At 35.0% G+C, this 15877-nt stretch overlaps 1 protein-coding gene across 1 annotated transcript; it reads right to left on the bottom strand.

The window, feature by feature from the left end:
- Nucleotides 1–10290: 10290 nt before the first annotated feature.
- On the bottom strand, nt 10291–12715 carry LOC122722005. The gene is made up of 2 exons (XM_043951542.1): nt 11463–12715; nt 10291–11390 (listed from the first exon to the last, which is right to left on the bottom strand). Exons 1-2 carry the CDS (start codon nt 11472–11474, stop codon nt 10974–10976), a joined length of 429 nt encoding a protein of 142 aa, XP_043807477.1. The 5' UTR covers nt 11475–12715; the 3' UTR covers nt 10291–10973.
- Between the last annotated feature and the right edge of the window lie 3162 nt (nt 12716–15877).

Consider the following 15877-nt stretch of genomic DNA (forward strand, 5'->3'; position numbering starts at 1 on the left):
AAATAATGAAAGACAATGTAATGTAAAGTATTGTATTTAAATGTTATGAGGTTTAGTATTGTGCTTGGCCCTAATATTATGTTAATCCCCTTTTGTACATGATCGTTATAAAATGTTTTAATGTTAAGAAATGTTAGACTAAGCTTGATGTATGATATGATGTCCCACTAGAGCATTTGATGAGGGCTCTTGTGTGGGGTTTATGTTATGGTTATGATGCATGCAGGTCAAGCTTGGTGAATGAAAAAGTTTAAAATTTTTATGTAAATGTATAATCATGTATGGGATTATCAGGTATGACAGGTTGTATGTTAGGCTCACTACGGGTCCCGGCGACCTTAAGTCGATCTGGATCCTATCGCCGGTAACGGTCCGATTTCGGGTCGTTACATAATGGGTTCTCGATATTTACCCCCTCATCACTCATGCAATAACTGCTGAGGAGGTAAAGGGACAATTGATAACCGTTGGGTTTCATACCCGCTTGGGCTGAGTCAGGACCCACGAAGGCAGATTAGGCCCTGAGCTCGGAACGCTCCTAGGTAGGCATGCCCAGCGGCTTCAGTCTGGGTTTCAACATGCATGACAGGCCGGGTCATCCACGAGCCCAAGTCTGGAAAGAAGGGAGCCGGCCAGGTGATGGGACAGGGGGAGAAATGAGCAGGCCCCGTCCTTTCACAGTCCTATTCGCATGCGTACTAGGGGAAATTAAATGGCCGCCTGACATAGATAAAGTGACTAACAATATTATATGTACGAGCCTGCCCAACAGAGACGGGTGCCATAGAGAGGCCGCAAGGCGTCGCTAGAAAGTCAGAAGAAAAGAATATAAAGGAAAAATTCTTAAGCTTAAAGAGTACTGTAAACCTTATTCTATAGATCTCAGAACATCATATATATATATATATATATAATTAATTTTGAAAATAATTTTAAAAATATTTAAAATTTGTCCTTGGCTCATAATATATATATATATAATTAATTAATAATTAAATCAGTTCTAATAAATATTCGCAATTACAGTGAAAAGGAGAATGCTACGTATCTTCCGTTATATAGTTTGTAATTTCTATATAACAAAATAATTACAATAAATATGAAGGTCAAATATGAATTATTTTTGTTTATGTTAGAATTTAAACAATGTTATAAATTTTATATATTAGAAAATTATTTGATTTATAAATACTATATCACTTATATTCAAATTACATTAAAACTAACATAAATTTCATATTTTTAATTTTTATATAATTAACGAATCGATTCCTATATTTTTTAAATTGAATACTTAAATTTCTCAATTTTATAAGTATTATAATCGAATAACTTTCTATTAACAAAATTTATTAACCCAACAAAAAAAACATAGTCACTTTATTCTTAAAATACCCTCTTCTCTGATCTCCATCTAAATTCATTTGCAATTATATTCTTTGAAACTGTTATGAGGATTGAAATTTCATTTTATGTCATTTTTTCTTACCCAATAAAATTGAGAAAATGAATATTAATTAGATCATCATAAATAATATCATTAGATATTGTTTGATGAAGTAGAAGGCATGTGGTCCAAGAATTGGATTATATAATTAAAGTATTTTCTTGTGGGTTTCATGGAAGAATTAAATTTGGGCTATGTTAGAGATCAAAATAAACATATAATTTCGAAAGATTTAAGAGATAAAAAGCCAAAAGAAGTGGAGAAAAATGGAGCTAAGCTTAGGATTTGAAGGAGGCAAAAATGTGCATGGAATTGGAGGATGAGGATGAACTAGGATACAACAATTTGTATAGTGAAAGAGAAATTTGGAGGAGGAGGTGGAAAACGTGGGCAATGATATGAGTGATAAGAAGAATTGAATGAGTTATGTTCAGCTTTAAAATACTAACAATATCAACCTTGATTTCAAGTAACATGTCTTAAAATAAAAAACCATTTTTCTATAACAAGCAAAGATTTAAAAGTTTCTCATAATTTTGAAAAATAGAATTTTTTAAAAACTACGAATAAGCAAAGAAAATGATGATCGGTCCACTTATAAGAATCCATTTCAATTGTGTATTTACAAAAATAAAGAAGAGACATTTGTGCCGTGTAAGGTGCTTTCTATGTTTGAAGGGATAGAAAGGAAGGAGGAGAAAGAGGTTGTTCCAAGAAAGGAGGAGGAAGAGGTCAGTGTCCCAAATTATCAATCTCTTACTTATGTTGCTAGTATTTCAATTGGGTTTGTCTAATTTACTACAATTTCATTGTTTTGCTTTAAATATTGTTAGGATGTTTTTTTATTTCATGTGATTCACTGAAAAAAAAAAAAAAAAGAGAAAGAGAAAGAGAAAGAAACAAATTGGGAGATGGAAGGGATGGAAGTTGTTAGGTGAAAATTAGATTTTTCAGAGATTTCACAAGTTTATTAGGTGAATTATAGTTATTTTTTTATTTTATTAGTGATAATTTTAATAGAAAAATTTTTGATTTTGATGATTGTAAAATTGAAAATTTTAAATATTTAGTTTTAAAAAATGAAAGGATGAATCTAAAAATTAAAATATAATTTATCCAAAATTTTTAAAATATGCTAAAAAATTAAGAAGCACGTTGAGGAAGAACTTTGATTATACAGATGTGACACAATTAAGAGTTAATGGCATACAACTAAGAATTGTTAATCTTTTCAAATATTCACTAATAAATTCCCCACCTGCAAGATCACGAAACACCAACTTTTATTTTTTATTTTTTATTTTTTATTTTTTAATATTCTCAATATATTAACTTAAGATTTCAATTAATCAATAATTTTATATTTATATAAAAAAATATCTCAACTTTTATTGTTATTATTATTAGAGTGATATAATTAATACATTGATTTTAATACTTTTAAAATTAAATTTTTAATTTTTTAAAATTTAAAATATCTTAAATTTATTCAAATATATTTATTATTATATTAAGTATGTGAGTACTATATTTTTATTTTTTTAAAAATTAATCTTTTATCCATTTAAAATATTAGATCATAAACCGATGGTGAAAACATTTTTTAAAATAAAAAATTTTTTTCTCAATATATCTTTCTTCTATCTATTTAAGTTATAAAAAACTAAATATTTTAATGGATGATAATTAAAGGAAAAAATATTTAAAATTATAATTTTAGTTAATATTTTAATTTTAAAAGAGTTAATTTTTTTTTAAATGGAGATTGGAAATTGAAAGAGTAGAATCTAAAATCTATTAAATTTACTTAAATATACTTATCATCAAATTAAATTTATGAATAAAAAAAATAAATTTAAATATTTAATTTTAAAAAAATTAATTAAAATTTAAATATTAAAGTGTAATTTATACTTATTATTATTATTATTATTATTATTATTATTATTATTATTATTATTATTTCAGCTGTATCGTTAAATATTTGTCTTTAGCGCATGAGGTCAAAATTTTTTTTTCTTTTTATTTTTTTAAAAATATTTTCATAATATGAAAGCAATAAGCTAAAGAAAAGAAGTGAAGGACATAAACTTTATGTTTAAATAATAAAAAATATATATTTTTTTTGTTAATATTAAAAGAAAAATACTTACAGCTAATGAGATTTGAACACCTCAGAAGATATCATCAACCATTGAAACTATTAAGGGCATAAAAAAAAAATGCTCCTAACAAGCTAAGCTTTAAAACGTGGTTACCACATTTTGTTAATTTGTTGTTTAATTATTATTATTTTTTTATAATTATATATATTATTTTATTCATTATATTTAATAAATATTTACTCCATTACGAAAATTAAACTCTTAATTTTATTAAAAAAATCAAATTATTTAATAATTTATTATTTAATTATTAATCATTATTTTTCTTCAAAACAGTATAATTATTTTTTTAAAAAAATAAAGATATAATTAAACAACTGAATATTTATATATTATTTTGCTTCTTTTTGAGATAGCAATCTGTCATTGATTTTTCTTGATTTTCTGGTTTATTCTCCATGCTTTGGGAAGGATTCTTCAACACGTGTGATTAAAAAAATTGAAAAAATAAAATCTATTTTATATATTTAAAAATTCTTATAAAAATAATGAGTTTCTAATGCTTCAATTTTCTATTATTTTTTAAATAGTAAGGTGTATCTTGAATATTTTTACCAAAATTAATGGTAATTTTGATTAAAAATAGATTTCTTTTTATCTGAGATTAAAAATAGGTGGAGGAATCCATTTGTACGTATAATAAAAAATAATAAGTAAATTATTTGATTTTAAAAATATAAAAACTAAATTATGAATTTCATTAAAGTTAAAAGTATATTATTTTGATTTTTAAAATTTTAATTTAATTCTTTAACAATATAAATTAAAATTATTCATAAATAAAAAACAAAGAAAAAATTATTATTTAATATTTATAATTATAATATGAAAAATTTACTAATTAATTTTTTAATTTTAAAAAATATATTAAAATATATCTAATATTTTAAAAAAAATTTATTAATTTTACTATTAACTATTTTACTATTTAGTCCCTATAATTTTAAAAAATTTATTAATTGATCAATTAAATTTTTAAAAAGTACTAATTAATTCTTTCATATTAGAAATATTTTAGACTTTTTTTTTTCAATACTTAATAGTTAAAATTAATGGAAAAATTAATTAGTAAACTTTTAAAATATTAAAAATATTTTAATATATTTTTTAAAACATAAAAATTAGAGATTGAATATTAGTTTTTTTAAGATAAATTATTTAATTTTAAAAATTAAAAACTAAACAATATATTTTATTAAAGTTGAAGAACCTTATTATTTTAATTTTTTAAATTCAATATAATCCTTTAATAATAATTGTGATAAATTAAAAATATTCACATTTTTCTTTTGAAAAATTCTCTTAAATGTTTATATTTTCTGAAAAAAATAATTTTTTTATATTATAATCTAAGAATTTAATTACAGTTTTAAGAGAAAAGCAAAGGCATCAAGTTATTGCCACCTTCCTTGAGCTTTCATCATAATGAAAATTGAAGGGCAACATTTCAAAGTAGAGACAAGTCCAAATTTCATTATTGAATGGAAAAACTGCTAACCCTCTGTTAGAATAAAAAATTTTACAAAAATTTAATTTAATTAATTTTTTATTTAAAATGAAATATTTTAATGTTTTTAATTTAAAAATCATTTTAAAAAATTGAAATTTTATCTAATTTTACTAGAATTCATTTAAATTATTTTATTATAAAATAAATTATATCAAATAAAAAATAAAAATTATTTAAACTCATCAACCAATATTTAGCTTTCCTTTGTTTCAATTTTTTTAAAAAAAATATTTTCATATTTTATGGTTTTGAGGCGCTCAAAAAATTATCAAAATAAAATATATTTTATTAATGGAAAATTAAAGCATAAAGAAGAAGAAATTTTTAAATTTGGAGTCATATTAATCCTATTAGACTTTTATATATAATTATTAAAACATTTTATATTTTAATATTATAATCAAATAATGAAAAATTAACTATTTTATTAGAAATAATTTTTTTAAAAATTATTTATATATATATTTTTTTTTGTGACTATTAGCATAGATAAGTATAAAAGATATTTTAAAATATAATCTTTTTTAATAAATTTTTTTTTTAAAATGAAAATTAGAGATCAAGAGAGCGAGATCTCTTAGATTTTTTTAAATATATTTATTATTAAATTAAATTTATAAATATTTTTTAATATAAATCTAAAAATAAATTATAGTATAATTAATAAACGAGAATAGGTTCAATATAATTAGAGATAAAAAAGAATAAGTTTTTAGAAAAAGAAAAAAAAAATTAATTTGAAGATGAAACGCACTCACAAAGAAGTGATAAACAATAGTATCAACCTGGAAAAGTAGCTTGAAGAAGACAAAAGGCAAGATCTTGGTAGGCCACACCACCAGCAGAGCATAGGTGTTAAATTCTAACTCAAACTCCTTTTCAATATTCATAAAACTTTTTAAATAATTTAAATTTAAATATAAAAATCTATAATAAAATTAATATACTAAATAATAAAGGTGGGTTATCCATGAAATTGATTTGCTTAAATTTATTTATACATTTTCTCCGGATACAAAGCTCATGCAAGGATGAACGTGTATAAATTTATTTTGGAGAGTAATAACAGTAAGATAATTGAGATGTGATGATCGTCGGTTTCCTACATTAGGGGCCGGGCCAGGCCTAAAAGAAGAGTACGAGCCCAAACTCGAGGCCCATCAAATCCTTTTCAAAGCAAGCCAGCCCCACGCGATAAGTCCTAGCCTGATGACGAGAATCAGGCCGAACAGACCACATATGCAGACCCATCTGAAAGAAGTCTAGTCCAGTGACGTAACAAAAGGAAGGAGAGCAGGCTAAGTCATCTCGCAGCCCTGTCCGCATACACGCCAAGGGAATTAAATAGTCGCCTGGCGTGGATAGGGGTTCTGACATATCCGTACATACGGGTCTAAGTAATAGAAACAGGTAGCACTGTAGTAGAGAAATGGTTAGACGTCACTAGCAGACAAAAGGAAAAGGGATAAAAGGGGACGAATGTCTTCTTCTCCATCCAAACTTACACAACCCCTGTAAACTCTATTTTCTGGATCTCAGAACATCAATTGGCACCGTTTGTAGGAACGAAGGAGATCTTCTCATCACCGGAGTTCTGTTCTCGTAATACCCACTGAGATCCACATGGCAATCCACAATGAAAATCACACCAATAACACCCCAAATGACCTAAGTTCTGCTCAAGAGGGGCAGCAATTCTCTTTTTTCAGTCCTGCAACCCCCTCCAACCAACCACCGGTGTTGTTTAATCCCTCACCGAGCTCGGCAGGGAATGTACCCAGAGCACCCTATCCAACCAAGAACTCCAAGCCATGGCTCTTCAACTACAGAATACTGCCCACTGGCTGGGGGCAGATGCTGCAACAGAGGGGTCTCAATACCACATTAAACATACCCCTTATAGTTGAAGGGGTCCATACCACCGAGCCTCAACCCACTTTCAACTACCAGATCCCTCAACAAAGTAGCAGGAGGACTAGAGAAAGGAGCAGAGGAGCTGGTGGAGAGGAGGAGCCGGCAACTAGAGTTCGAGGAAGGAGGGTGAGAGAACTCATTGAAAATGACGAAGTAGAGAGTTAGTCTGCAGGGACAGCCAGGAGAACCGAGAGTGAGGAATGGGGAGACGGGTATTGCCTAGAGAAGAGGCCGAGGCAAGAGGAGGGAGATGTAGATCAGAAGTCACAGAAAATGAAGAAGCAGCTCTTAGCTAAGTTGAGTGCAAAAGATAATAGTCAGACCCTCCTGCCCATATCTTCGCCATTGTCTGGGTGGCTTCGGCAGGAGAGCATCCTGAAAAAGTTTATGATGCCGCCGATGGTCGCATATGACGGAGCAGGGATTCGATTGCCCAAGTGTGATTCATGAAAAATACGAACAAGCTCAGATATTGTATCCCTGTTTACCTTCTTTGAAGTTACTTCAGGAGTTATGGTGACATCATATTGGCAGAGATCTCTGTCTGTAACTTCGATCAAGAAATGTTCTACTTTAACCACGCACTTCATGCCGACAGTCCCAAACCCAGGCCTCAATGGGAAACGAACAGTCTTGGTCACCTGATCTCCAGTTGATAGCTTTTGCTCAACCTCTCGTCGAATCTCCTCCACCGTCGAACTCGAGACAGCCGCCTTAGATGGCGGTGCTCGTGATGAATGAGCCACGGGAAAAAGAGCAGCAGTGGGGAAGCTGCACCAACCTGGGAGGGCCCCTTCAGAATAACTAAAGTTTTCAAGCCTAGAGGATACTGGATTGAAGACCTGCAAGGAAATTTGGAGCCCCATGCTTGGAATATCCAACATCTGAAGAGGTACTTTCCTTAAAATACGGGCAATGTAAAATCCTGAACTCTGAAAATGTTTGTACTTTGAAAAACATAAACGAAATAAGAAATATTATTTTATTATTATGTGCCTCAATTATTTCTTAAGAAAGAAGAAGAACAGGCACTAGAAGCTCTCAGTGAGGTGGGTGACTGGCCTCGGAAAAATGACTCCTAGCACCACAAAATCGAGCTGAGAGGACGAAGCGACAGTAAGGCCAAAAAGCCTAAATCCCAAGCAAAACCCTCAGTGAGGTGGGTGACTGACCTCGGAAAAATGACTCCCAGCACTACAAAACTGAGCTGAGAGGACGAAGCGATAGTAAGGCCAAAGAGCCTGAATCCCAAGTGAAGCCCTCAGTGAGGTGGGTGACTGGCCTCAGAAAAATGACCCTCAGCACTACAAAACCAAGCTGAGAGGAAGAAGCGATAGTAAGGCCAAAGAGCTTGAATCCCAAAAGAAGCCCTCAGTGAGGTGGGTGACTGACCTCAGAAAAATGACCCCAGCACCACAAAACCGAGCTGAGAGGACGAAGCAACAGTAAGACCAAAGAGCCTGAATCCTAAGCGAAGCCCTCAGTGAGGTGGGTGACTAGCCTCGAAAAAATGACCCCAGTACTACAAAACCGAGCTGAGAGGACGAAGTGACAGTAAGGCCAAGGAGCCTGAATTCCAAAAGAAGCCCTCAGTGAAGTGGGTGACTGGCCTCAAAAAAATGACCCCCAATACCACAAAATCAAGTTGAGAGGACAAAGCGACAATAAGGCCAAAGAGCTTGAATCCTAAAAGAAGCCCTTAGTGAGGTGGGTGACTGGCCTCGAAAAAATGACCCCTAGCACCACAAAATCGAGCTGAGAGGACGAAGTGACAGTAAGGCCAAAGAGCCTGAATCCCAAGCGAAGTCCTCAGTGAGATGGGTGACTGACCTCAGAAAATGACCTCCAGCACCATAAAACCGAGCTGAGAGGACGAAGCGACAATAAGGCCAAAGAGCCTGAATCCCAAGCGAAGCCCTTAGTGAGGTGCGTGACTGGCCTCGAATCCCCAGCACCACAAAACCAAGCTGAGAGGACGAAGCGACAGTAAGGCCAAAGAGCCTAAATCCAGTGCAAGGCCAAAGAGCCTGGAAGCGACAGTAAGGCCAAAGAGCCTAAATCCCGTGCAAGGCCAAAGAGTCTAGAAGCGACAGTAAGGCCAAAGAGTCTGGAAGCGACAGTAAGGCCAAAGAGCTTGAACCCCGAGCTGAGCTACGCAAGATCGAGCTCATAAGGAAATAAAACCCCAGAGAAGAAGGTGATTGAACCTGGACAATGACCACCGGCACTGCTCGACCGAGCTAGAAAGAGAAAGCTCAACAAAGAAAAATAGCGGCACTAAGCCTCTCCTCGGAAGAAAAACTAAGGCAGAATGAAAACATGAACAAACGCGTTGAAGTGCAGCCTGTATTCAGCTCAGCACAGGAAGCAGCGAAGCAAAGTCCGACCTCATTAAAAATCTAAGCTCACGAACTCGTTGAACAGACAGGCTCACTAGCTGGACGGACTCGCGACATGTGGACAACCCAGTAGAATAAAGCTAAATGTAGAAGAAATGATAGAGAGCCGAGCTCCTTGTATAAAAAGGCCCACGAACGCCAAAAAATAAATAAAGGCAAAAAGTTGCATTCCCAGCTCGGACTAGCTCACAATGAACAAACACTTAGCAAAATACGAAAAGCAACAGGAGACCGAACTCCCTATACCAGCGGAGCACACAGCCTAGACCGTGCTGACTGTCAAAAGATTGCATCGAGAAGGATGAGATGTCCGAGTTCATAGCAAGGACACAACTTAAAAATCGTCTAATGAGGGGGCACTTAGGCAAACAAGTTATTTCTCTAAGTATCATATGTCCGAACTCACAACACTGAAAAGATTGTGGGCCAAAGATGGAAATACCCTCGTGTAAGTAAGAAAAACTAACAGGTCAGAAGCCTAGCCAGACACCGAGCTCTCAGTCCGGGTCAGTTCGATTGGCAAAGTCCCAGTAGAGACAATCTGGTCCATTAATTAAGTAAAGTTAAGAGAGTTGGAATTTGCTAAGTACGCAATGGCTTAAGGCTTTTATAATTAAGTTAAGTCAGGAAATTCACAAGTTAGAATGGAGAAAACAGTTTAAGTCTTGAAAGGTTTGAGTAGACTGGCAAAGTCAGTAAGGCAGCCTAAACAAAAAATAATCCAAGTATAAATGAGGCACAAACCGAGGTGAAATCTCATTCATCATCATATACACATCTCCAGATCGCCATACATTCAAACATCAAAGAAAAGAGACAAAGAAATAAAAGGCAAAAAAATACAACACAAGTACAGAGAAGGAAAAATAACATCTTTATTTATTTATTTATTTATCCAAGAGTACAGAAGATGAGCCCAAATTGACAAGATCGTTCAAAGGCTTATTTACACTATCCTCTCCTTGGAGTCATACATCATCTCCTTGGAGTCCAGCACCTTCTCCTTGGGGTCCAGTCGGCAAGGGAGGAGCTCCTTTGGACAATGGGTTATCATCCTTCCCGTAGCGCACCTCCTCGCCATCAGAATCGACCTCAGGAGCTCGAAGGTGAGCCAAAGGGGCGGAGGGGGCATCCCTAGCTGCCTTCAGGCCTTGATTGAACCCGAAAGTGAACATTCGGAAGGCTGAGTTATATAATTTTTCTTTCATTCATCAGAAGCCTGGTACTCAGCAAGTCACACCTTACAGGCCTGCTCAATCTTGGCTTTTAGCTCAGTGGAGTCTTTGTATCCCTGTAGGCATTCTTCACAAGCCTGCTCAATCTTGGCCTTCAGTTTTGCAGAGTCCCTATACTCCTTTAGGCGCTCCTCACAAGCCAACTGGACCCTGTCCTCCGCAAGCCTGGAGTCCTTGAGCAGGGCAGAACACCTCTCCTCCAAGATAGTAACCTCTTGGCGAAGTTGCTGTTGTTGAAGTCGCGACTCCTCAATTGCCGAGGCCATGCCTTTCAGGTCCTTAGTGCACTTGCTAAGCTCCTGCTCAAGGACAACAACCCGAGCCAGGGCCTCCTCCCTCTGGGCCATCACTACCTCGCAACAGGCCTGGGCTCATCACATTCCACCTTAGCTGCTTCGCATTGGGCCCAGGCCTCGTTACACTGACCTCTGGCCTCATCCCGCTCTCGACAGACATCTTCCAGAGAAGACAACTGCGCCAAAGCCTCATCACGACGAGACTCCACCGCAGCAGCCCACTCGAAGGCCCTATCAGCCTCATCCCACATCCATCTAAGCCGAGGGTGAGGTCATCAAGCTGTCTCTTAAGGACAATAATGTGCCTGTGAGCGTCCCCAGTCGCCACGAGATTCTCCTCACGGCATGCCTCTTCAATCTGCCAGTCCATCGAGCTCTGAAAGGACTGATCCCAAGCATCGATCTCCATGTAAATGCCCAGCACCTAACAGAAAAAAACAAGCAAAATTAGAAACAACAAAAATAAAGCAAGTTCACAAATGACAAAGTAGCTTACCATGATGAGCATCTCGCGAAGGCTATCCCCTAGCTCCTCCCAAGACCACGAACGAAAGGCCACCTATTGCCTAGTGGAGCAGGCCAGATGGTTGGCGAGGGCAAGGAAGCACGGATTCAAGACATCAGAAATCCCGCCGAACAACTTCTCCCACAACAGATCGGCAACAGAGGCCGCCGCAGACCCAGGAGTGATCTCTACAGTATTGAGAAACTCGTTGTTAGGAGCAGAGGACAACAGCTCCACAGACTGCTTCCTTTTCTCAGCAGGAGGGAGAGTGACTCCGAGCGACTTGGCTAAGCGGGCCCTTTTAGAGGCTTGGCCTTCAGGAGGGACCTCTGTAGGTGGAGCTCGCTTGCCAGCAGCTTCTCTGATCGTAATACCACCACTGGCAGCGGCCTTTTTAGGATGGGGAGCAGAAGGGACGACCTCAGCCCTCCCTCTGGAGGCATTCTCAGTAGCAGGAGCGACCTCAGCCCCTCCTTTGGAGCCATCCTCAGTAGCAGGAGTGACCTCAGCCCCTCATTTAGAGCTGCCCTCCGCAGATTCTTCAATGATGATGGGCTCTTGGGAGGCTAGAAGGGAGGCCGACTTGGGCTGGGAAGCAGCAAGTGACTTAGAAAAGTTGGGAGTCCGGTTGCGAGTGGGCGCCTTAGAAGCACCAGAGCGGGAGTCCCTGAAGACTGGCACCAAAGCACGAGAAGAAGCTGGGGTAGAAGAGATAGTCCACGCAGCTACAGGAGGGGAGATAGCATGAAAAACCTCCCGGGAAACGTCGGCCAGCCGAAAAGGCCTCCAAGGTGGCCTTCATGTTCTCCCTGAAGATCGTGAAATTCTTAGGCGGCTTAATTTGCTCCATCGGGAGGTCGGAAGCTGTGAAAAACAAAAATAACCACACAGTCAGGAACGAATACAAGAAAAAAAATGAAAACAAGAGAAAAAGCAGAACATCAACAAGCAAGTACCAGCTTCCCAGCAGTCCTAAAGACTGGGCACGAACATACACTTCTCGATATCATACTTTCGCGAAACAAAGGTCAGTCGGAGAAGGCAAATATGGTCTAACAGGGGCAACTGAGAAAGGTCATTATACCCTGGGGAAACATCCCTCCAAGAGAGATCCACTTCCTAAGACAGTCCCGAGCCTTCCTTCAGCTCTACCACGGGGAAACTTTCCGCCCAGCCCTTAATGGAGTCCTTATGACCCGAGAAGATGGACAATCCTCCTCGAGGAACAAAGTAATAAAAAACCTGACTAGTCCAGACTAAACGAAAAAAGGTAGAAAACAGGGTAGCGGTCGGAGAAAAACCCCAACACAGACAAATAGACTCAAAAGGACAGATGAAGGTAATAGAATTGGGAGCAAGCATGCAGGGGGTTACCCTAAAGTAGCAGAAGACCTCTATGAAAAAAAGGGGAAAAGGGAAGGTTAGGCCAAACTCATGTTGCTTGACAAAGAAAACCAAGCTATCCTTCTGGAGGTCAATCAGACCAGAAGGCGGAGGAACAGGAAGGACAATCCTCTCATTACAATGAGAAGCCCTAATACGGAAGAGGGGAGTATCCAAATACTCCCTAGAAAAGAAATTAGAAAGAGAGGAAGGGGTAATGTTAGATTTCAAATTCATAACGTCGAGAAGTTTGGGACTAGCCATTAAAGAGCAGGAGACGTACTTCGGAGAAAATTTTGCAGAGAGTGAAAGGGATGAAGCACACAGAGAGCAGAGTGAGAAGAAGAGTCTGGAGAAAACTTGGGGTTTTGAATTTGAAAAGAGTAAAGGCAAGGAAAGGGCGTTTTGACAGGAGCCATTCTCGGGCCGCGCGGTCATAATGGGTCCTCAGGATTTACCCCCTCATCACTCATGTAATAACTGCTGAGGAGGTAAAGGGGCACTTGATGACCGCCGGGCTTCCTACATCAAGGGGGTCGGGCCAGGCCAAACTCAAAAGAAGAGCACGGGCCCGGGGCCCATCAGACCCTTCTCAAAGCAAGACAACCCCACGCAACAAGTTCTAGCCCGGTGACGAGAATCAGGCCGGATAGACCACATGCGCAGGCCCATCTAAAAGAAGCCTAGCCTAGTGACGTGACAAGAGGAAAGAGAGCAGGCTAAGTCATCTCGCAGCCCTACCCGCATGTGCGCCAGGGAGAATTAAATGGCTGCTTGGCGTGGAGAGGGGTTCTAACATATCCATGTGTATGGATCTGAGTGACAGAGACAGGTGATACTGTAGCAGAGAAGCGGTTAGACGTCAATAACAAACAAAAGAAAAAGGAATAAAAGGGGAGGAACGTCTTCTTCTCCATCCAAACTTACACAATCATTGCAAACCCTATTTTCTGGATCTCAGAACATCAACATGTTAAATGAGAAAAAAAATCTATTCCAAGAGTCTTTTGAGAATATCTTATTAAATTCGAATGATCAGTTACCTTTAAATATATCTATAAAAAAATTAATTTTTGTGATGACAAAATAGCCATACAGACTTTCGTCTGAACACATATCATACTAAATTTATTTTTTAATTAAAATCTATTATCCATCGTGACTCTATAGATCTAGCGAGCATTCGTATTATCATCCAGAATACTTTTAACTCTAATCTAATTAATTATTTATATGACAATGGGCGGTTACCCATGAAATTGATATTTAAGCATTTGCCCCTGATTTCCTCCTTTGCCTTTTTATTCTATTTAGTTTTTTTGTTTGATTCTTTTGTTTCTTATTTTACTCTTTTGTTTATACTTTTATCTACAACGATGTTGTGATGCATGAACAGTGTTGATAATTACCAGTGGATGGACAAGTTCTGAATGGGATAGAGAGAGAGAGATGAGAGAGGATGAGCTGTATCCACTGCCCATAAGTGAAAGTGAATTAACATGGGCAAGTGACGTCTCCGTGCTCCAGTTGTATTAATAAAAAAATATATATATTATTTAATTATTATAATATAAAAAATTCATTAATTAATTTTTTAATTTTAAAAAATATATTAAAATATTTTTAATATTTAAAAAATCTATCCATTTATATTTTCATTAATTTTAACTGTTATATTTTATCTGTATTAAATATTTATAATTTAAAAAATATATATTAATTAATCTCTTCATATTAAAAATATTTCAAATTTTTTATAATATTTAACTGTTAAAATTAATTAATAATTTTTTTAACATAAAAAATATTTTAGTACATTTTTTAAAATAAAAAAAATTAATTAATAAATTTTTCTCAAACTAAATAGTAAAAGTTTTTTAAAAATAAAAAGGCACATTAGACTGAAAATATTAACATTTACGCTAATTATTTATTATTATAGTCAATTATTTAAACTTGAAGTAAATTCATGTTGTTTGGACTTACTATCCAATGGCCTAAACTAATTAACAGGACCAGCACGCAAACTCAAAGCACAGAAATTAGAAATTCCTAGTTTCTGACTCCAATGATATGAAGGGGTAGCCTTTATATGTCCCTATGTACAGTCTGCTTGTACTATTAAAAGCTAATTAAAATCAGAAAAGTAGAGAGTCCGCTTCTTCAGGCTTACTTTTGTTTTTCTTTTTTTTTTTTTTTTTTTTTTTCCTTATGTCAAATCCTCTGATAGGATGCATTGCAGATCAATGGATGAACCTCTACCCTCATACGTTGGCTCAATAATTTCATAACTTCTTTTCATAATATTCAATGTGGTGTGATTCACGTTTTCCTTTTTTTTTTTTTTTTTTCAAATGTCACTTTAAATTCTGTTAAGAATACTCTCAGAAAAAGGAAAATAATTCTTAAAAGAAATTGACGTTATCATATTTAATTTTAAAAATTTTTTAAATACTTTCAAACTCACAAAAGTGAGCTATACCGGACCTGAAAAAAAAAACTGTAATAATCAATAACATCATTCAGATCAAAGGAGATAAAATCGAATTAATTTAAATTTTTAATTCAATTTTTTTATTCTTTTTAATTTTATTTTATTTTAAAATATTAAAAAAATTAAAAAAATTAAAATATTTTAATTAAATTTTAAAATATTAAAAATAAAATATAAAAAATAAAAAATACAATCCAATCGAATAAAATCAAATCGAACAAAATCAAACCTATTTAATTCAAATCTATTCATTCAAATCTATTCCTACTCTAAATCAATTCAGTTTGACTTTTATAAAAATTTTAATTTTCAATTTATCTAACTCGATTTAATTTTCAATTTAATTTTAAACTGAACTGATCAAATTTACACCCTTACCCCTAAGCTTGCACTATTGGGAGCTGGGCTCCAACAATTGCTATCCTAAGTTTTAGGAATAAAAACTTGCAACTAGTGACATTTGATAAAATCACAAGCAAGCATCTTATTAGTGATCTTTGGTTATGGTCATGTTATTAGAATAGAAATG

Source organism: Manihot esculenta, chromosome 15 (genome assembly GCF_001659605.2).
Source record: "Manihot esculenta cultivar AM560-2 chromosome 15, M.esculenta_v8, whole genome shotgun sequence".
NCBI classification, from domain to species: domain Eukaryota; kingdom Viridiplantae; phylum Streptophyta; class Magnoliopsida; order Malpighiales; family Euphorbiaceae; genus Manihot; species Manihot esculenta.